Source organism: Manis pentadactyla, chromosome 9, assembly GCF_030020395.1.
Source record: "Manis pentadactyla isolate mManPen7 chromosome 9, mManPen7.hap1, whole genome shotgun sequence".
NCBI classification, from domain to species: domain Eukaryota; kingdom Metazoa; phylum Chordata; class Mammalia; order Pholidota; family Manidae; genus Manis; species Manis pentadactyla.
The window spans coordinates 108,217,319-108,238,834 of NC_080027.1; the positions used below are offsets into that span (position 1 = coordinate 108,217,319).

Sequence of the window (21,516 nt, forward strand, 5' to 3'; positions counted from 1 at the left end):
TGGGTCATTAGCTGGAGGATGGGGGGTGGGCCACAGGCATGGTGAACCTCACGACTACAACCTTGGAGGCTTTCAAATGAAAAACATTTATTATATTGCCTTAAAAAGTAGAAACAGAAACAATAGCATTACCACCTGTATTGATATGACTCTCCTGGAACTTCTCTGCCAACCCTTGTTCACTCACTGGGAAACCTAAAATTTACCCCAGAGGAAGAAATTCAAATCCAGAGACAGTTTCTTATTCTACTACTTGCTTCTAGAACTCTGGTATCATTTAAGAAATTACTTATGTTAATAATAATATAATGAGAATTGTTCTGCAATAATAAGTGAACAGTGATGTTTGGGTATCAGGTGTGGTATCATGGCCCATAAATCGTTGTTCTAAGTCAAATAAGCAAACCATGTATTACTATTTAATGGAAGAAGAACTGCTAGAGACACGAAAGAACATTTGGAAACTTAAAAAATTTTAAAAATAGAAATAATTGAATAGAAATTAACCTAAGAGTACATTAAATAATAGATTGAATTTAATTGTACACTTAAAAATACAAAGCTTTATGGTTTAACAATAGTCATTTTACTCATGAGAAGACCCAGAGCGAATTAATATACTGCTTCTTTTTAAAGTGAATGTTGAAAGAGTGGACAGAAACTGGCAACAGCTTCAGATGAGTGCACTTATACATGGAAGGAGAAGTGTTTTTCAACAGAGGCTAAACAGTAAAAAAAAAAAAAAAGAGTGTGACTTTTTGACATTTCTTCATCTAAATTATAGTCAAAGGAAACAAAAAACTATATTCAACCGAATGAAGAAACAAGAATCTTTGTTTCAACTGTGATCTGAGTCACTGACAGATACGCACACTTCATGCTGTCCTTCATAGATCTGAGGTAGACGGGTCAGCAGGCCGACCTAACAGTTCTACAAGGCACCGCTGGTTTTGTGTAATGTAATGCTAGCACTGAGAGCTAGAGACACACAACAAATTCAGATGTGGTATATATGATTGTCTTTAGTTTCCTCTGATTTTATATTGGAGTAATAGTGATACTAATATTCACCTTGCCTTAACTTTTTCTTCAGGCACATCTTTTCTCAAATCTATTGGAAGATTCCTTCACAAAGTCTTAAATGAAAAGCGTCCCTTTAGGTATGCCTCTATACCAACTATGCTCACCTTAACACCTTGGTTAGAACAGATTTACCTGTTTTCCCATGTCTTTGTGATCTCTCTTTAGGTTATCAATAAAGATCCCTATATGGTCGTAGCTTTTCTGAAAATCCATACTTAATAATCATGTGACTTCTTAAATACACACATACACATATATCCACATATATGTATATTCTGCTCTCATAACAGCAGAGAGGCCAAACCTAGTTGAAATATGCAAGAATTATGGTGCTACATCCTAGGTGTGTCATGTAATGGAACAGACCCCTCATTAGGTCACGATCATCTTACTAGAGTTCTGCTTTCAGAGCGGAAATGCAAAAAAAACTACTGTCTCAATACAGTTCTGAATCTTTCTTACAATCACAGGACATAGTTCAACAGTTAATATTGGCCATTAAAACTTCTTGGAATCTGTCTAACAGCATTTCTGCTTCCTCTCACTAAGCCGTATCTCCTGCATTTCTCTGTTAACCTAACAGTACTTCTAACTAGCTGATCAAGAAATGAGCTGCATTATATAATGTTCCATCACTGCACAACAAGTAAACAGGATGGTGAAGTACTCACATAAAATATAAAATCTATTCAGTTAGTTATTAAAATCTGTTCTGCTTACAGGGAACTCAAACTCTCATCCTAGAAAATTACAAAATTCTACTCAGGAGAGAAAAATGTTAACTAGCAAAAATTAACGAAAGCATCAGAAATTGCTAGTAAATACTAGTCTATACATTCTGCTGTTCATCTGTGGGTCTTTATCTTTCATAAATAGCATTGTCTTTACAGTAAACCTGTATTTGTTTCTCTTCCTACTCATGAGTTTTAATACATTCATTTTTTTTTACCCATTTCCTACCTATCTTTCTAAGAGGTTTTTTTCACTTCATCAGTGATTTTCAAACTTAATTATCAGTGGAACTCATTGTTCCAATTAAATCTTATGGAGAATCCCAACACATAAATCAGTCAAAAGCAGAACTGCTCTGAGGAAAAGGGGAGAGGACCAGTGGACCTAGTTTGAAAATGAACTGCTCTAAGTCGCTCAAGAAAGCTAAAGATAGAACCAGTTGGAATTTCTTCCTTTCAATGCCTTTAAACACTTCCCCCATAGTTCCCAATTTTCAAGAACATTTCTCATGTGCAGCAGCTTTTACCTTAGCTCATTAACGGAATGAAAAGTACAGTGCCTCACATATAGCATTTAGGTTAAGTGTTGAATTCAGATTTCCACTTTGCTATTCAGAGTGCAAATTAGTGTAAGATGTAATTCCAAAACTAGGTTATCAAAATGAGTTTTTAAAATATTTAACATGTAATAGAAAAACTATCATTGCTTCATAACTGAAATTGCTTCAGCCCAAGTCCAAACACTTGGCTCCTTATCCAAAAGGCTCCTTAGAGTCTCAAGAAAACAAAAATCACTCTGTAGTTACTCTGAGCAGCTTATCTTCCTGTGCAATGATTCTGTCGCTGTTTTTGGATCTTTAAAAAATTTTCTTCAGGTATATATACCGTGCTATATTTCAAACCTGATTTGCTTGAAAGGCAAAGGAAATAAAGTTAGGTCAACTTAGATTAGAAAGTTTTACAAAATGCAAAAAATGAAAATTCTTTCCTAAGCTCACTTGTGCCTTCCAGGTTATTTCCTAACATTCATCAACATCATTCCACATAAGTGGAAGGCTTTTAAGCGGAATTTTTAATAAGCCTATGCCACCTTCCTAACCTAACCAACTCCGTGCTTAGCTTATAAAAGGCACCCTTGCTCTTCTATGTTCTTCACTGGCTGGACGGGCAGCACCAGGTGTGAAATGCGGCTCCACAGCCCACTCAGTTTGTCCGAGTCCATGTGGTTGAAGGAGCTGGGAGTGTTAGAGTCGGTAAACCTGGCCCAGAGTAAATCTCTCACTTTCTCTTCAGTTTCTCTTGGGCCAAGACTTGCTTCTAGCGTTTGCTCCTCTAGTAGGACGGTCAGGACCAGGGCCACGTCTTTAAAGGCAGCATTCTCATGGTCACAATACTTGTAGAAGATCAAGGTAGAGCCTGCAGGCAGGGACTCAAAGTGGTGAACCACAGCAGCCTTCTGGCCATTCTCAAACCCAGAGCTCAGCTCCACATCAACCAAGTGCTTGACTGTGTCACTGTCCTGCAAGGTTCTTCCAGCCCCATCAATGTGAATGGCAGAGACCTTCTGGGAGGAGGTGTAGGCGTCTGCAACGTGGAGGCTCAGGCACTTCAGGGTCTCTCTTCCCTCTCGAGCGGCTGTCAATATGATGGTGGCTGGCTCAGTGGGCTTGGATGCGTTGAGATGCTTCTGGAGAAACTTACGTCCTCTCTGCCACAAAAATGAACTCTGGCCGGGAAATTTATCCTTCAGCTGGCTGAACTGAACCAAGAAGGCCTCCAAAGCTGGGTTTTGGGACACGTGCTGGGCTGGCGAGGAATAGTAGCTACTAACAGAACTTAGCAGAATAAGAGTCACAACCAGGAAGCCAAGAAAGATGGAGGCTGTCAGAGAATGAGAAGATAAAAGACAAAATTAGAGGGGAGTGAATCAGAAATAAAGCTTGTGGTCAATTGAAGTGAGGTAGAGATACTGTCAGATTTTATGGGTTGTGGTGAGTTTATTTGGCCTAAATTCTTTAAACCTTCAGCAATTAAGGTCTACCAGAAATACCTTTATTCTAATTTCCTAGATTGAACTATTTGAAGGTGCAATATCTTCTTTAAAAGGTAAAGGCTAAGCTTATGTATTGACTTCTATAACTAAGGATGTGATTTAGAAATAAACTATCAGGATATTCTTCGGTCTTCTCAATGTACCTTACAACCTGTAGCAGGCCATTTTTTTCTTAAGAGTCAAAATATAAAACTGCCACTTGAGAAGGTAATACTCTCTAATTAAAAGGGCAGTTTTAGTTTCTTGCTTATGAAAAGCCCTTTCTCCTGTAGGAATTTCCATTTTGTTAAGGATGGCAAAATATCAGCCAGCATCCCTAAAGAAAAAATCCCCCAAACTCTATTTTACTATTCTTTAATATCAAACATTAAAAAAAACATCAAAATAATGTTAAAACTGTTTAAGTCTACCGATTTTCTAGGTATTTCCTGACTGAGAATGAACACTGCAGTAAGACCAGTTTTGTTCTCACCATAGCTCAAAATATCCTTTTTATTCATCTTTCTTATGGCATCCTGGGCACTCTCTTTGTTTTCTTCCAATTTTTGTGTTTCTTGTTGATGACTTTCAGCCTCTGGAGAGAAAAATGAACATTATTTTTAGACAGTACACAAAGGGAGTGTATATACTTTTATACTTCTTACTAAAGCAAAGAATTATTTGACCAAGAGGATTTCTATACTTCGTAAAATTTTCTCTTATACAAAGTTAACTCCCCCTTTTCCTTAAGGCTCAGTATTACTTTGGTTCTACTTGGAAGAAAAAAATGAAGTACAGCAAAATTCATTTAAGAGTACTGTTGTTATATTTACAATTCTTCACTGGCCCTTAAGGAAAAGAAGCAACAAGAAAAAAAAAAGAAGCCATGAATCAAGGACAAAGAAACAAGCATTCTGACACTGCAGCCAAATCGACCTAAACTGTGATTCAAGAAAATGTACAAAATTAAGAATGGATTTGAGAAAAGACAGCTGTACACAAGGGCCATGATACTCTCATCCCAGGGTTCAGGTCTCACATGACTGCTCAAGACCCCCAAGTATACAATTAACAGAGGCACTAAGTTTGGAGACAGCAGAGATTACAATTGCAAAACAACTTGCAAAAAATAAGTTTGAAATTCTTAGTGAAAGAGGTACATATACACCAAATAAGGAATGTAAAGTCAGGAAAATTTATATAAAAAGGTATGTGTGGGGGGTGAGAGACAAGTACTGATATGTGTGGGTGAAAAGGAGGGCAGTATTTTGTGGCATTGTAAACTAAGTCACTCTAGCATCTAGAAGTGTGCTTGACCCCAGCCAGATACATCATGTAACAGTGAAAGCTGAGTATTATTCTTAACCGTTAACTAGAAAAACTCAACTAGCATACTCTATTAACATTAAGAAGTAGAATCATCTTCACGTATAAAGGATAGTTCATGTAGCCATATCACATGAAAAAACAGGTTTTTAAAATATTTCCCAGAGCTGAAGGACTGAAAGGATCTCTAATGATCATCTCCTTATGACAAAGGGTCCAGGAAGTTAAGGGCTTTGCCCAAGGTCATATATAGAGATGTGGCAGAGTTGGGATTAGAAAGAGGTTACTCACCTCCTGGACTACCTCATGCCATTATATTATGTTGCTGCCCACACATAAACTGCATTTTTAAAACAATATTTTCTTCCTCTACTCAGTGAGCCTGCATACTGAAATTATGATGGCAGATAATGGTCCCTACAAATCACATTCATTCATTCATTTAACAAATATTCATAAAGTTGCTTCTCTGTACCAGGTGCAACAGAAACACAATGAATGAGACAGACACATTCCTTGCCTTCACTAAAATGACTATTCTAATGATCAGTGAATGAAACATATATTTGAAATCAGTTATTGATTTACAGCCTTCTTGATGAACAGAATATTTTATATTCCTTTGCAGTGGCAAATAGGTATTTCAGAGTACCCACCTGGCACCTGGGTGGGGCGATGCAAATGGAGATGCTGGGGATGGAAGGGGTGCAGGCAGGCTGAATCTGTGTGAGAGTCATACTAGTACTACCTTGGTGGGACTGCTAGATCTCTGACAGGCGTCAGAGCTCTTCAGAGTTCTTACAAAATACAAATCAACACATACAATCACACAAAGTGAGAGCTACAAGAGATTGGCTGGATATCACCTTGTCCAATTTCTTCATTCTAGAAATAGGAAACTGAAGTACTAGAAGTTAAGAGATTTGCCCAGGGTCACCCAAGTTAGCAAGTGATTGGGCCACACCAGAATCCATATCTCTTAAGTTCCAATTGAGGATTTAGCACATTGCAATTATGATCTTCATAAGAGAAGGTATGATGCTTGTTCTCCTTAATATAAAAGTGGGAAAATTATGGATAGAGAAATACAACTGATTTGCTCTAAGTCCTATACAACTGAAATATGACTGAGTTAAGGATGGTATACCATTGATGTTGTTTTTAAATACACCATCTCTTGATTTATGTAGCATTTAGTTTCCAAGAAAATAAATGATTTTAAAAATTGTAAATAAAAATATGCTTATAAGAAATAAAAAGCCAGAGGTAGTTTTAAAAAGTGACACCCTTTTTTATCATACTGCATTAATACAAATACTAAATAAATGGGAACACTGTTTAAATAGGCAGTTTATGTGGGAAGAAACTTACTGTGGGTGTGGAATGAATTTGTCTAGGAGATGAGAAACCTCATTCTAATGGAAACAGAAGTTCTCTGTAAAGAAAGACCCTGACCTGTGCTGTGTCTCAGTAACAGAGCGATACAGAACAGGACAGAAGTCCAGAGAGTTACCTCACCTGGTGCAGGCAGTCGCCGCCTCAGGGTATCCTGGACCTCCAGCTCTGCCCTGGGGTGACCAGAGCGGGGCGCATCCTGGGGGTCTCCAGCAGCTGGCTCCTGTGCCACTCCAGGACGGTCACTCACTTCCTCAAGGAGGGCTGCACAGCCACTCCCTGAGAGGGCACCTGCTCCTCCTGGCTCGTCACTTGGAGAACAGTTGGGCTCTGGAGCCAAGGATTCTTCACCCGGACTTTCTGAAGAGAGTTGATGCCTTTCCTCTCCATCCTGAAAACTCTGGTTGTCCTCATGTTCTGTTTTGTCCTTTGGATGATTCCTATAATTTGTTTCATTTGGACCTGCTCCTTGATCACTTGGATCTGCACTTCCTGGACCTATTGATTCGACCTCTTGGTGGTCTGTGTTAAGACCAGAGGCAGGGGTTGGGGTCTGAGCATCTTCAGAGACACTCGTGACTGTGGCTTCCTGTGCCTGGGAATCTACTGATGCGTCATTTTCCAGATCCTTTTGAGAGACTTTTGAGATAAAAATTTACAATTTATTTTGAAAAAAACTGCCTTCTATTTTTGTATTTTAATAAGTACATTAATAATAAGTAATATTTATATAGATTTTGAGGGTTTACAAAGCACTCTTCCTAAACATTATTTCTCTTGACTTCTGCTGAGGGTGATTAAGACAAACACATTATCATGGAAATAAATTTAACAAATAATACTAATGTTAAACTCTTTTGAATAACAGAACCAACTTTATATCCCTTCTCTAGTGAAATAATGGACCTAGGCAATAATCATTAAAGCAACTAAAATCCCTATGCAAAAGGCTGATGAGAAATTGTATATGGATGAACCAGACTGGCAACTGCTGAACCCACTGATCAATCTTAACATTGCAAAAATAGGGAAAACCAGACATAACCTCCCAATTCACTACATCACCCATGAAATATTCTTGCCAAACAACTGAACCTGAATCTGATCAAGCTTCTAGAGGTTTCCAAGAATTAGAGGAATAGAGGAATAAATTAAATTATGCCTCAGGAATATAAACAGCACAACCTAGAAGGTGGGAAATTCCGAGGGACAAAAGAGTTTGATTCTTTAATAACAGCAAGAAACAAAAATGGCAAGAAAAGAAAAAAGGAGGGGTGACCTATTAAGACACTTAAAAGACACATCAACCAAATGCAATGTTTGACCACACTGTTTAGATACAGCGGTCCAACAAAAAGGTTGTTAAAGAAATATTCGTAAGATGATCAGGAAGATTTGAATGCCAGATTATTTGATGATACTAAGCAATTATTGCTCATTTTTTAGGTACCATCTTGTGGTAATGTTTAAAAAAAAAGCATCCTTCTCTTTATTAGAGATATGTGTTCAAGTATTTATGGCTAAATTTATATGATGTCTAGAAATAAATGATATTTAATTCTAGAAGGGGGGAGGAGAAGGTAGTAGATGAAACAATTATTAGCCATATATTCCCTTTTTGATGGGAACATGGGATGTACTTCATCTCTCTCTCTTCTTTTATGTATGTTTGAAATATTCTATAATAATGCTTAAAAAAGAAGAGGAACCTAAAAGATAGATCTATCAATGTAGTATGTGGCCCAACTGTGAAGAAAAAACAAAAAAATAAAAACCCAACTGTGAAGAAAAAAATATGAGACAATCAGGGAAATGAGAACACTGACTGGATATGCGATGATACTAAGAAGTAACTATTGATCTATTTTTCACGTGTAACAGTGCTATTTTGGTAATTGTAAAAACCTATCTTTAAGAGATGTAAACTAAAGTATTTACAAATAAAATTATATAATGTCTTGGATTTGCATTTAAATAGTCTAAGATATGCAACAGAATCAGCATTACATAGATAATAGCTGAAGTCAGATGTTGAGTACATGGGGCTTCGTAATACTGTTCTTTTATATATTTTACATCATCCTATACAAGATTTAAACAAATATATACTTCTCTTTTGAAAATCTACCTCATATTTTGTTCTCCATCTCCTATTTTTATATATAAGCAGGATGAAGAATTTAAATTTCATCTTAAAGATCCCCTCCAAATATATAGCACATCACCATTTTCTTGATTTTTAAAAAATATAGCTCCAAAGATGCATCTACCATCTTTTTTAAGATGTATTTTTCCAATACTACAGGGTTCCTACTATTGGAGTCTTTAAAACACAGTCTTCCTTATAATTAGGGTCTGGGATTAGGGTAGAACTCAGCCAATATGAAAGAATAAAGCTAATCATAACAAATTAATTCAGTTAACTTTTTTACTCCCAAACATCAGGTTTTAGCCATCAGAAACTTTCTCTCTTAGCACAGACAGCCCTAGTTTCCTATAGCAGAAACCTCAGTGCTGTAACTAGTCTTACCCTCCGGAGCATCCCTAAGTCCTCTGTCGGTCATGTCTGTGCTCTGTCTCTTCAGACTTGGGAACACTTTTTATTAATGTCTGGTTTTCCTTGTGAAGATGTCTTGTTTTCTTCTTGTCCCAAGTCCCAACGGACTCATGCTTCCCGCAGACCCAGGAAACAAGGCATATATATACAGTGACTAAAATAAAATGAAAAAAATCAAGTGACTTTTTATTCATACATGGAGGAATGACAATTTCAGCTTTACTTATTAAATGTGTTCAGTGTGAGTAGTAGTTCCTCTGAAATATTTCTAGTGAAGAAAAATGTTTTCCAGCTTTCACAAGGATCATCTTCCAAATCCTAGACTATGAATAGAAAAAAGCTTCGGATTATTAACCTTGCATAGATGGCCATAATCTCCTAATATATTCCAGTGTCCTTGAAAGGATGCAAAAAGACCAAGTGAGCAGAATCTCAAAGAGAACAACTTTGAAAATGAAATAAAAAGTAATTCTAAAGGTGGAAATTTAAGTCACCGTTGAGTTACCCACTGCAGATTTCCTTTATGTCTTCAATTTCTGTCCCATAGACATTTCTGCCTCTCAGAAGCTAACTTAACATTAACAAGTAACAATGCACAGGGGCTACCTATAAACTAAGATGGCCACCTTGGTAGTGACAGGAAACACACATTTGGAGTTTCACCACTGCCTTTTTCGAGGTTTTCCCACAATATTCTTTTGTAAAACATGGAGACAAATTATCTATTTATACAATGCCTTTTTATGCAGTGCTCAAAGAAGACTGATATAAAAATTATACGAGCTATAAACAAAAGGAGTCAAAATCAAAAAGTGCTCAAAGACCGACCTGAAAATTATATGAGCTGTAAACAAAAGGAGTAAAAAATCTGAGGCAATGTATAACCAATAAAAAATGTTATCATTTTATAGTTAAATCTTATTTTTTGTCAAACACAAAACTATCCCAAAGTTACTTAACCTTCATTATCTGTAAAAATTGTTTAGGACTGCTTTGAGGATTAAATACAAAAATATATGTGAAAGAGCTTTGAAAAGTGTTACATTGTTTTGATAGCCTAGTTGAGTGGCTAGCCAGCTAGCCTTCTTTGTATCTTTCTTATGGCACTCTCGTAAAATTTAATTTTACAAATTAGAAATTTTAATCTCTATGCCTAGCATGGTGCCTAGTGTAGAGTAAGAACTCTCTATTTTAATAAAAAAGAATACGAATAAATGAATAACTATATGAATGTCTGAATAAAGAAAGAGAGGTGATAATCATAAACTGTAAGGAAAGGGAGGAGTTAGGAACAGGCCTCCTTTTTGCTGGTGCGGACACTCAGGAACATGTTTCAGATTTGGAGGGTTTTATCTTCTTCAAACTCCTGGGACTGTGCCTCCAGCTCTCCTTTTCTTACCATAATTTTTGCAGCGAGGGTTTCTCTCTGATCCAAGTTCATGGCAGAAAATAAAGTCCCCAGTCCTTTTCAGGTTTCTTAGAACAGTATTTTTTTCTGCCAACCCTAACCAAGAGAACAATAGGTAAAATGTTTCCTATGCACCAGTAACAAAAATCTTGAAAAGCAAAATGCTATTCATGGTAACCATAAGGTACCTCATAATAAGAACTAAAAGATACCTAGTAATAAATGTAACAAATACTCAAAAATTTTACTTGGGGTGAATTTTATGGTATGTAAATTATACCTCAATAAAGCTGCTTTAAAAAAAGAACTTTAAGGAGAAAAATGTAAAGTTTTATTGAAGGACATAAAAAAGACCTAAGTGGAGAAATGTATTATGGACAGAGACGGACTCAAAGTCATTAATGCCAACTCCAAAGTAATCTATAAATGAATTGCAATTTGAAACAAAAACTCCAGACAACTATTTGACTGTTGTATGTTTCTTATGGAACAGAGAAGCTGAACCTAAAATTCACAAAGAGCAGTAAAGGATTAAGAAGAGTCAAGATAATTTTGAAGGGGAAAAAATGGTAATTCTGAAGAAGGAGGGAAGCTATCTTTACCAGACATATCAAGACTTATTATAAACTTATAACAATAAAAACAATAGGGCATTGGTACAAAAACAGACACACAGAATATACAGAATAGAGAGCCAAGAAATATATGCATACAAATATAAAAGAAATTGGCTAAGTGATAAAAATTAAGAATAGATTAATGAATAGTTTTGGAACAACTGATTATACAAATGGGAAAAAAGTTAGATTTCTACCTCCCACCTGACACAAAAATCTATTCTCGGTTAAAGACCTAAATGTAAAGAGCAAAACTTTGAAATTATCAGAAGAAAATATCAAATCTTTATAACCTCAAGCAACATAAAATTATACATTTCTTAAGCATCATTTAAAATATACAAACCATCAAAATCAAAGTTAAAAGATACACTCACTGACTAGAAAAATATCAGCAACACATTTAGAGGGTTTTATCTTCTTCAAACTCATAATCAGCAAGGGATTAGTATCCAGAACACATAAAGACTCCCCCAAATCATTAAGAGACAAATAATGCTATGAAAAAAAAGTGGGTGAACAGATATTTTTCCAAATAAAAAATACAGATGGCCAACAGGAACATGAAAAAATGCTCCACATAGCTAATCATCAGAGAAGTATAAATCAAAACCACAATGAGATATCACCTTGTACCAGTTAGAATGGCCACTATCCAAAAGACAAGAAAAACAAGTGTTGGTGTAGAAGTGGAGAAAAGGAACCTCTCCTACACTGTTGGTGGGGATGCAAATTGTGCAGCTACCGTGGGAAGCAGTATGGAGGTTCCTCAAAAAACTAAAAATAGAAATACCATACAACCCAGTAACTCCACTTCTAGGAATTTACCTGAAGAAAACAAAAATATTTGATTTGAAAAGATATATGCATTCCTATGTTTATGTTGCCACATTATTTACAATAGCCAAGATACAGAAGCAATTGAAGTGCCCAACAGTAGATGAATGGGTAAAGAAGATGGATGTGGTACATAGACACAATGGAATATTACTCAGCCATAAAAAGGGAAGAAATCCTGTCACTGCAGCAACATGGATGGACCTAGAAGGTATTATGCTAAGTGAAATAAGCCAGACAAAGAAAGACAAATACTATATGATTTCACTTCTTTGTTGAATCTAAAAACAAAACAAAATGAACAAAACAGCAGTAGACTCACAGACACTGAGAAGTGACTGGTGGTTACCATCTGGGAGGGTGGGGTGAGTGAAGAGGATAAAAGGGCACAAAATCTTGGTCTTAATATAAGTCTGTCACAGGGATGGCAGCATGGAGAATATAGTCGATTCTGTAATCTTTCTATGTTGATTGTAACCGCACCAGTTGAGGCAAGAATTTAATCATGTCTGTCTGTAATTGTTGAATCACTGTGTTGTATACTTGAAACCAATATAATATTGTATATCAACTATACTTCAATAAAAAAAATAGTAAAAAAAAGTGGGCAAATGAGATGAACAAGCATTTAAATGAAGAAACTTAAAGTCTAATTAATCAGTAAGAAGAATACTCCAGGAAATGCAAAATAAATTAATGATGAGACACAATTTCATAACCATCAGATGGGCTAAAATTCAGAAGTCATGCAATGCCAAGTCAGTGGTTTGGAGATACAGAGAGCTCTTAAGCCCTACTGGCAATGAGGTAAACTGTCACAACTTTAGAGAGCAATCTGGCAATATCTAGTAAACTTAAGACACATGTTCTACAAATCAGCAATTCCACATTTAAATACATACCTTGGAGAAACCTTCCCTCAAATGCCCCATGATATTTGTAGCAGTATTGTTTAAAATGAGAAAAAGTAAGGAAACAAATGTCCATAAAGAAGTGGATTTAAAAAATTGTGATATATTCTTACAATGTAATATTATATATTTCAATTAAAGTTATATACCTCAAAAATTTGTAGAAGTGCAGTATTATAGCACTTATATAAAACTTAAACAAAATAATCCTATGTAGTGATTGAAAAAGAAGTGGACAAATGGAATAAAAATGAACCAACCACTAATGCACACAACATGGATGAACCTAAAAAATATGACGGGTGAAAGAATTCATACCTTATATGCCAAATGATCCCATTTACATGAAGTTTTAAAACATGGCTGACTATGGTCGATGGTGCCAGGAAACAGTCAGTGGTTCCTTGGGTAGGAGTTCTGACTGCAAAGGGCACGGGGACACCTTCTAGGGTAGTGAAAGTGTTCTGTATCTTTATCGAGATGGTGGTTATATTTGTCATCAAATTTAAAATCTACATTTTATTCCATGCACAATAGCCTCAATAAACTTTATTTCAAACAAACAGAACTGAATGCTCTCAAAAACGTATTACGTGGTGACTAGGCTGCAGGTTACGATCTGCAAAGGAACCATCACAGATATTTCTATCATCTGGCAAATGCTCAGTATATATCTTTCTTGTCACAAGGCACATGTCATTCCTGCACCCCATTTCATTCAGACCCTTTGTAACATATCACTGTTCATAGTTGAAATGGTATTCATTCCCTCAAGACTCAAAGGAAGAAGTAATACCAACACAGGTTCTTAGCACCTCTTCACAAGAAGTCGCATGGGGGAGATCTGGAGGCTGCTATTCTAGAGGCAGGTCAATCTTGGAACAGTGTCCAATCCATCCCAGGAACTGTGTGCATTAGGAATCAATGGAATGCACAATGGAAGTGAGGCAGAGCCTCACCCTGATGGAAAATGGGGACTTTCTGCAGCTGTAGGAGAAGCCATTCCATAAGCAGGTCCAAAAAAAGATCCCTTTGATGGTATCTTTTGCAAAACAGAACTGATGAAGACCCGTGTACTTCACATGGCACAAAAACATTTACTTTTAGTGAATCTCTTACAAGTTCAATTGGGAAATGTTAGTTTTCAGTGCCCTGTATGTGGAGATTATGATGATTCATTTTCCACTTAAATAAAACTTAGCCCCATCTTCCCTGAGACCCTGAAATTTACAAATGAAACTTGTACCATTGTGCTTTAACCATCTCCATGAGGACTTGAAACAATTTAAAGCAATAAGGTTTTATTCTCCACTTATGGAGAATGCACCAGATGATAGGCTGAAGGATGTGATCCTTTATTTCTGATACCCTGGGACTTCTCTATAAAGAGGAACACAGATTTGCTTTACTGCTTCCTCTGCAGATGTGGCTTTCCTGGGCTCTGTAGATGTGCCCTTTCTGCTCCATCTCATTGCACCAATGACAATGCTTTGACAGCCTGGTAGGTGTTCATTATCTGGTACCAAAATGACCTTTGCACTGAGGTTATACAGCCAAGTTCAGCAGATTTCAACATGTAAAATTAAGTATAGTAAGGGTCAGTCTACATGTTCTTATATAAATGTGACTAATAAAATTTTGAAAGTGCTCAATTTTATTGCTCTGTACCATTGTTTCAATATATATAAAATAAAAAAATTAAACACATGAACAGAAAAGATATAGATCAACTTCCATTTAGGCTTACTTCTACAGAAAGGACAGGAACAGGATGAGAACAAAATGAGTTTCAACTGTATCTGTAAAATATCTTTAAAAAGACCTGAGGTCAATGTGGCAAAATCTTAATGTGCTTTAGATATAGGTACATAGGTGAATGTTATTTTCTGTATTTTTCTATGTTTGATGGAGTTAAAATTTTTCAAAATGAGTAATAAAATATATTGGCTTTTGTGGGGAAGAGCAAGAATCAAAAGGAAAGGCCTGGAATGGAATAACTGTTTGAGCACACACCATGGGGACCAGGGAGGAGGAAGAGAGGAGATGGAGAGCTGGGGGAAGAGGGAAGAGGCAGGTATCATAAAGCACTGGTATGTGCAAACACTAAGATGTAAATTAAAAACAAAAAGAAGTTTAGCAGCTAAGAGAACCAAGGAGAACCAGTCAGTCCAGGATGGTAGTTTAGATATAAATGCCATCATGACAAATGATGGCAGTCAGGGCCCAGTAAGTGTATTTCATTTTGTATTTTTTAAACACTCTCCTATTTTAGTGAATGATGCCATTTTAGGCTGTAGTGATAAAAATAAACAGGTATCTTGGCCCTCAATTTACAATCTTGCTGTGAAGACAAATAACATTTAAAACACACACAACAATAATAACAGCCAACATTTATTGAGTGCCTTTGGGCCAGGTAGCATTTTGAGCACTTTATGCATAAACTCATTTAATCTTCAACAGTCTTATGATGTATGGACTATTAGCAGTCATTCTACTTTAGAGAGGAGGAAACCAAGATACAGAGAGGTTACGAACCTTACCCAAGAATATACAACTAGTAAAGGCAGAGTATGATTTGAACTCAGGTAGTCTGACTACAGGACCCAAGCTTTTAACCATGACACTAAAAAAAAAAGCATATAGGAAATATAAAAGCACCCCGAATCTAGGCTTGAATTGTGATTCTATCATATATGTGCTGGGTGAATCTGCCCATATCCTTTACCTTTTCTCAAACTCCTTATTTCAGTGTTGTGTAAAGTCTCAGGTGATATAATAAGTCATGTAGCAATTACATCTACCACAATTATGGTTACAAATGAGCCTAAAATATGTGACAAGGACCTGCCTTGGGTCATCCATTCCTCCAGGCCTTTTAATCTTTATATTTAAGACCATTTGACTCCCTCAACTACAGCTTAACCTCAGTCCCTAGATTCATCTTGTCCTTCATCGGAATTAATCGTTAAGTTTTCACAAATTCAGCATCGAGTTCTAACAGTTGGCTTTAATCCCTGTTCTAAAACTAAGACTCTACCATATCCCTAGTTCTAACTTTTGCCTTCTTCTCCTGTGCCCTTTCTAGTCCTAAAAGCTTGCTGTGTTCCATATGATTGGCGTATGTTATCATATTTACAACCCACAACAGTATGAGGCAGGTATACGATGTTACCTATTGTGCAGATGAAAAAATTCAATGCAGAGAGGTTAAATTGTTATTTAATAGTGTCAAAGTTAGAAGACAAACCCAAGTCAGCTGCCTGCAAGGCCAATATTTTTTCCTCTGTAACAAGCAGTTTTCAAGCTGTGTTCCCAAAATTCCTAAGAGACTCAAGGGCTGCCAGGGGAGACTGAAGAGACAGAAAGAGTGGCTCATCTAACTTTTACAGGGTATCTGGAACATACTGATTGCCACATACATTCTTTTTTCTTTCCCCTTCACCTATTTCATCTGTCCGTCCATCTCCCTCCCTTCAGGCAACCACCAGTTTGTTCTCTGTATTCAAGTCTGTTTCTGTTTTTTTTTTAGATTCCACATATAAATGAAATCATACAGTATTTGTCTTTCTGTCTCTTATTTCACTTAGCATAATACTCTCTAAGGCCAACCATGTTGTTGCAAATGACATGATTTCATTCTTTTTTATAAACTGAGTAATATTCTACTGCATATAGGTACCACATCTTCATTATCCATTCATCTAATGATGGACACTTAGGTTGCTTCCACATCTTGGCTATTGTAAATAAGGTTGCAATTAACATAAGGATGCATGTATCTTTTTGAATTAGTGGTTTCATTTTCTTTGGGTAAATTACCCGAGAGTGTAATTGCTTGACTGTATGGCATTTCTATTTTTAATTTTTTTGAGTAACCTCTATACTATTTTCTATAGCGGCTACACCAATTTACATTCCCATCAGCAGTGCAAAAGGGTTCCTGCCACATGCTCTTTGGATACCATGAAATTCTTCTTTGCCTGCCTGCTTGCCTGGGCTTCTGTCTCACATAACTTAAGAAATCAATTTGAACTCAGTCACCCTCAACCCAGGACAGCCTCCTCTTTAGGAGATACTTTTTCCCCATCTGTTTCCATTTACCTTTCACTCCCAGGTCTACCATAAATGACAGTAAGTAGTTATAAAAGTCATTTTAGAAATGGCCACCATTATGTGTAACATTATTAACTCTCCCACAGTACGGAAGGAGATTAATATGGCTCACATTATTTTAAAATAGTGGATAACCCTACAGATCATTTGTCATGAGAATTTTAGGAACATACTTATGCTTTGAAATTCATTATTCGTAACTATGAAATGGCGTATTCTTGAATAATTTGTAATATTTTAAGCCAAGTGAAGTTTTACTAAAAAGCTGCAAAACTATCAAGCTAAGTTTTCTCTCTTGCTCAATTTTATGTTATCTGCCACATGATGTTATTTCTCAGAGGGGACCATATAACACAAATGTGATAATATAATCATGGCTGAAAGCAAAGCATCTTTAATGGTAAAATTAATTATTTTTTATTCCTTTCTCTTGACCATATACTCATGTAGCTTATAATGACACCACACAGAACTCTTTGTGAGGAGGGTTACAATAGTCCCGATTATTTTAATTAATGAAAAAAATGTGACTGAGTTATAACCTGAAATATCAACAGTGATCTTCAGTCTGATGTGAAATCTCTTTCTATGACACCAACAACATACAATAACCATCACTACCTTGCAGTACTGCGAGTACTCAGTTCCCATCTGTTTAAGTCAGACAGCTGAACACCATGGATGCACTGTCACTGTACTTCTCAAAGTATGGTCCGCAGTGCACCTGCCTATGAATGTTCTGAGGCACTGTTTGTAACATGTAGATTAATGGGTCCCATGACCAACCTAAAGAATCAAAATTCTCTAAGATCAAAAAATTTGCATTTTTGGACAAACTCATCTGGGTACTGATTTGAAAATCAATGGCATAAATCCATTCAATTTGCCCATAGTATTTAAAAGAGAGATGGGTTAAAACAAAAATACAAGACCCGTTCTCTATTTGCTGATATTTAAAACTGCACACAGGAAGAGTGCTTCTCAGTATGTGTCTGAAAAAATTTAGGGGGCAAGTATATTGATTCTAACACCATCCTCAAAATCAGCCCCTCAAAGTAAAATTTTCACTTTTTAGAAAGAGCTTTAGGATAATGACAGAGTTCTTAACCAAGAGTTAATGATAAACTAACTAGTCTTCACTCAATTTAGCAGTCCACACAGTTTATTCAGCAATATAACAGAAGAGAACCTCCATCATGACAGACATAAGGCAGATACAGAGTAGATCTCTGGGGTACATTCTTTATACAGACTAACAAATAACTTTAGGTTTCACAACATGTGGCAGGCATGATTCATTGCATACCAATAGCTGTTCATTCCTCCAATCTTCCTTCCTACAAGAGCCCTGATTTTATTAGGGGAGACAATGTGCCCTACTCAGGCAATGTCAACCCCATTCCCCTTTGCAAGGTTTCCCAGGCTACCTTGTAAACCAGCACCTTCTCATGAGATGTAAGAAATCTGTGAGGGACTTTTGAGAAAGATTTGCTTCCTAAACAAAAAACAGACTTGAAAAGAGAAAGCTTTTTGCTCCCTACTTCCAGTCTTTCAATTGGGAGTGAAATGTCTGGAGCAGCAAACAAGCCACACTGTACTCACTGAAGTAACAACTATGAGGACAAGAAGCCAACACAAGGATCCCAGAGGGAAGGACAGAAAGAACTGGGACCTTGAGAACACTGCTGAGTTGCTACACAGCACTGGATTATCTAGCATCTTAAGTGGAATTTAAAACTTGAGATGTTTTCAATAGCTTTTTCTAAGTTTCTTAACCTAAACTCTGGTTCTGTCATTCTCATGAATACATGAAGGCCAAAATGTGGCCAATGTCCAACAACACCTTCTTAATTCTAAGAAAGATGCTTCCCCTAGACTGTTTATAATATATATGGGTCAAACTTGATAACTCCTTTTGTCACTGATTTCAATAGTACAGGTACTTTTCCATTTTCAGGGGTGGACAATCTAACTTCCATCACCACAAAGAGATGACAGCTTTTGCATATGTAGAGCCACGTAAGTGTAGAATGTGACACCACTGCATGTTTTTGTGTATCCTGTGTTGCCCAACAGAATGTGATTTCTGACAGTGATCAGTTATTGATAATATCAAAGCCACACTGAGGATGGGCCAAATAGAGCTAATGATGAATAAGCAGTTATGTATGAATACATTTTATATATATGTAATTATCACTGATGTATAAGAGGTAGAATTTAAAACAGTGTAGTTTCTTATTATAATATCTAGTTGTTTTATTAATTTAGAATCCAGATACAAGAATGCTATCCCACAAAACTGTCACTAGAAATATCATTTTGTACACATAGTAAGGGGCTTCTCCTCCAGGACTACCTTGCCATATGTCAGTGATTAGGCTGTGGAGCTTCTTAGGGAGCATAAGTTAATTCCAAAACACAGGGAACATGGATTAGTCTGGTTCTAGATGAACAGTCTGGCTGTAATACTGATTAAATACATGCTGAACAAATTATGCGTAGACTGGTTTAAGCAGATCCAACAATTTAAAAAGTTCCCCAAAGTAGGGACAGTCTGGATCAGATTTAGAAAGGAGTCGTTTTCCACCTTCCTTGGGCTACTCATACAAAACCCTGCACAATCTCCGTGATTTTAACTATTTAAAAGTTATTTGTTTTGGCCAAGTTTTTTGTTTAAGGTTTTGTCTGTTCTGGTCAAGATTAACTGTAATGCAGGGTTAAAACCAGCTACTCTAGAGTCATGTATCCTTTTTCTAACCAGTGGAGGACCCAGAAGAAATGGGTGGCAAGCTTTCTCAAAGGTCCACCTGGTAAGGTTTTGGGGAGCCCACTCAAGTGGAAAAGACCATGGAAGAACAAGGCTTCTATTAGCAGGATTATCAGGATAGCATTCAGGACAATAATCAGCTCTGTTAATACGGTCTAAGAATACTTGGTAACATTCATTTTCAACAAGTTCAGTTTGGTACAACCAATGGCCTAGTTCTAAACTAGGAAACCACTGTTGTCCACAGTCAGGGCAATGTGAATTATCTGAGAACATCTGGGCTTAAGACAACACAGAAAGCAATGTAATAGCAAAAGGCAACAATGACAACGAGAAACACCCAAATAACCAGTCCTCTTACAGGTCTGCTTTAACAATTTCTCAGTCCAAACAATATTACTTGAAGAGTGCTAAATCTGGCTTGCACCTTGTGCAATTCTTGTAGATTTCGTTGTCTATTTTTCACTTAATTGCAACTCAGTCTCTGAACTCAGGGACCGATCCAGTCTATAATGTTATCAGTCACTTACTAGCAGCACAGATCTCAGAAAAGCTCCTTCAAATCCCAGCTTCTCAAGAAACAGAGCTCTAGTCTAAATTATGTTTTCTTGTGTGTTATTAGCTGGTGGTGTCATGCAGAGGCACTTGGCTTACTCTGCTTTGTTGGTAAGTTATTATGTCTGCTTGGTGACACAGAGGAGCTGACAGGTCCAAGGGGTCTTTTGTGGGCGTTGCCGTTGTAATACACGTACCCAAGTCTTAAGGCGTTGGCACTTTACAGCGATGTGGGGAGGGGTCAGGAAAACCCGGTAGAGTCCTCTTGAGTGTGGATCCGATGAAGTCTTGGGAGGACTTTAATCAGGACCCAGTCACACAGAAGCAGCTGATGCTGAGTTGGTTGGAGGGTCTGGGAATGCTTCACATACCTGTAAATGATACAACTTCAGAGGACTCATATGGGCTTTGAGTTGCTCACAAGATTATTAGAAACATGCATCTGGAGATCATTTGGGTCAGTCAAGGTAGATGAGATGTCTCATGGGTTTATCCAAGACAATTTCATATGTGTTCAAACCAATTTATCAGTTCGGAATTATTCTTACAATTATGTGAGCACTAGGGAGGGTTTTGGTTCATTTGAGGTTTGTACAAGTTTTGGTTTTTTTTAAGACTATATTTCTTTTTTTTTACTCCTTTTGCATTTCAGGAATAATGAGGTCTGTCAAATCATATTTAACCTGGTAAAACTCTGGGACTTCTTGTATACTCTGCTGTGAAATGGGTGCTATATATAGGATTCCCATAATGTGTGAGATAATATTAACAATGGTGACAGTCTTTCTATAACAGAGTTCAATTCACTGAGGAAAAAGCTTACACAATTATCAGATAATATGCTTAGTAGCTAACCATAGAAAGTTGGATATAATCCTTCTGAAGGCTAAAAAGAAACCAAGAGGGGCATGTCCCATTGCCCACATCTACCTTTACAGGTTTAGGCACATTCTAAAGTTAAGAAGGGCAAGTAAAGCACCATGCTGAGCAACAGTCAGTCCTGAGCAATTCTTGGAAAATATACATAAATCAGTTGGAACTTGCAGATGCTACCAACATTTCTATTCTCCTTCATGACACTATATAACACGTACATGATGTAGGGGAGTAGGATGTCTGGAGTAACTCCAGCCACCTGGGGCAGGCCACAGAACAGAGTACAATGTACATCCTGCCTT

The 21,516-nt window shown here is 36.9% G+C and overlaps 2 protein-coding genes across 4 annotated transcripts in view; both read right to left on the reverse strand.

Moving 5' to 3' along the window:
* Positions 1-514: 514 nt before the first annotated feature.
* LOC118922792 (torsin-1A-interacting protein 2-like) overlaps positions 515-21,516 on the reverse strand; it is a 35,909-nt gene continuing 14,907 nt past the window's right edge. For 2 of the 3 annotated variants that reach the window (XM_057507915.1, XM_036905931.2), the window contains exons 2-5: positions 9,098-9,278; positions 6,691-7,206; positions 4,340-4,441; positions 515-3,695 (exon numbers count right to left, since the gene is read on the reverse strand). In XM_057507915.1, coding sequence (XP_057363898.1) covers positions 2,935-3,695; positions 4,340-4,441; positions 6,691-7,206; positions 9,098-9,131 — 1,413 coding nt within the window. In that variant the 5' untranslated portion in view covers positions 9,132-9,278 and the 3' untranslated portion in view covers positions 515-2,934. Of the gene's footprint in view, positions 3,696-4,339; positions 4,442-6,690; positions 7,207-9,097; positions 9,279-20,535; positions 20,678-21,516 lie in introns of those variants that run through there. The other variant, XM_036905930.2, reaches the window with a different exon arrangement.
* On the reverse strand, positions 18,154-20,536 carry LOC118922795 (torsin-1A-interacting protein 2). Its single transcript, XM_036905932.2, has one exon. It carries the CDS (start codon positions 20,057-20,059, stop codon positions 19,664-19,666), a length of 396 nt encoding a protein of 131 aa, XP_036761827.1. The 5' UTR covers positions 20,060-20,536; the 3' UTR covers positions 18,154-19,663.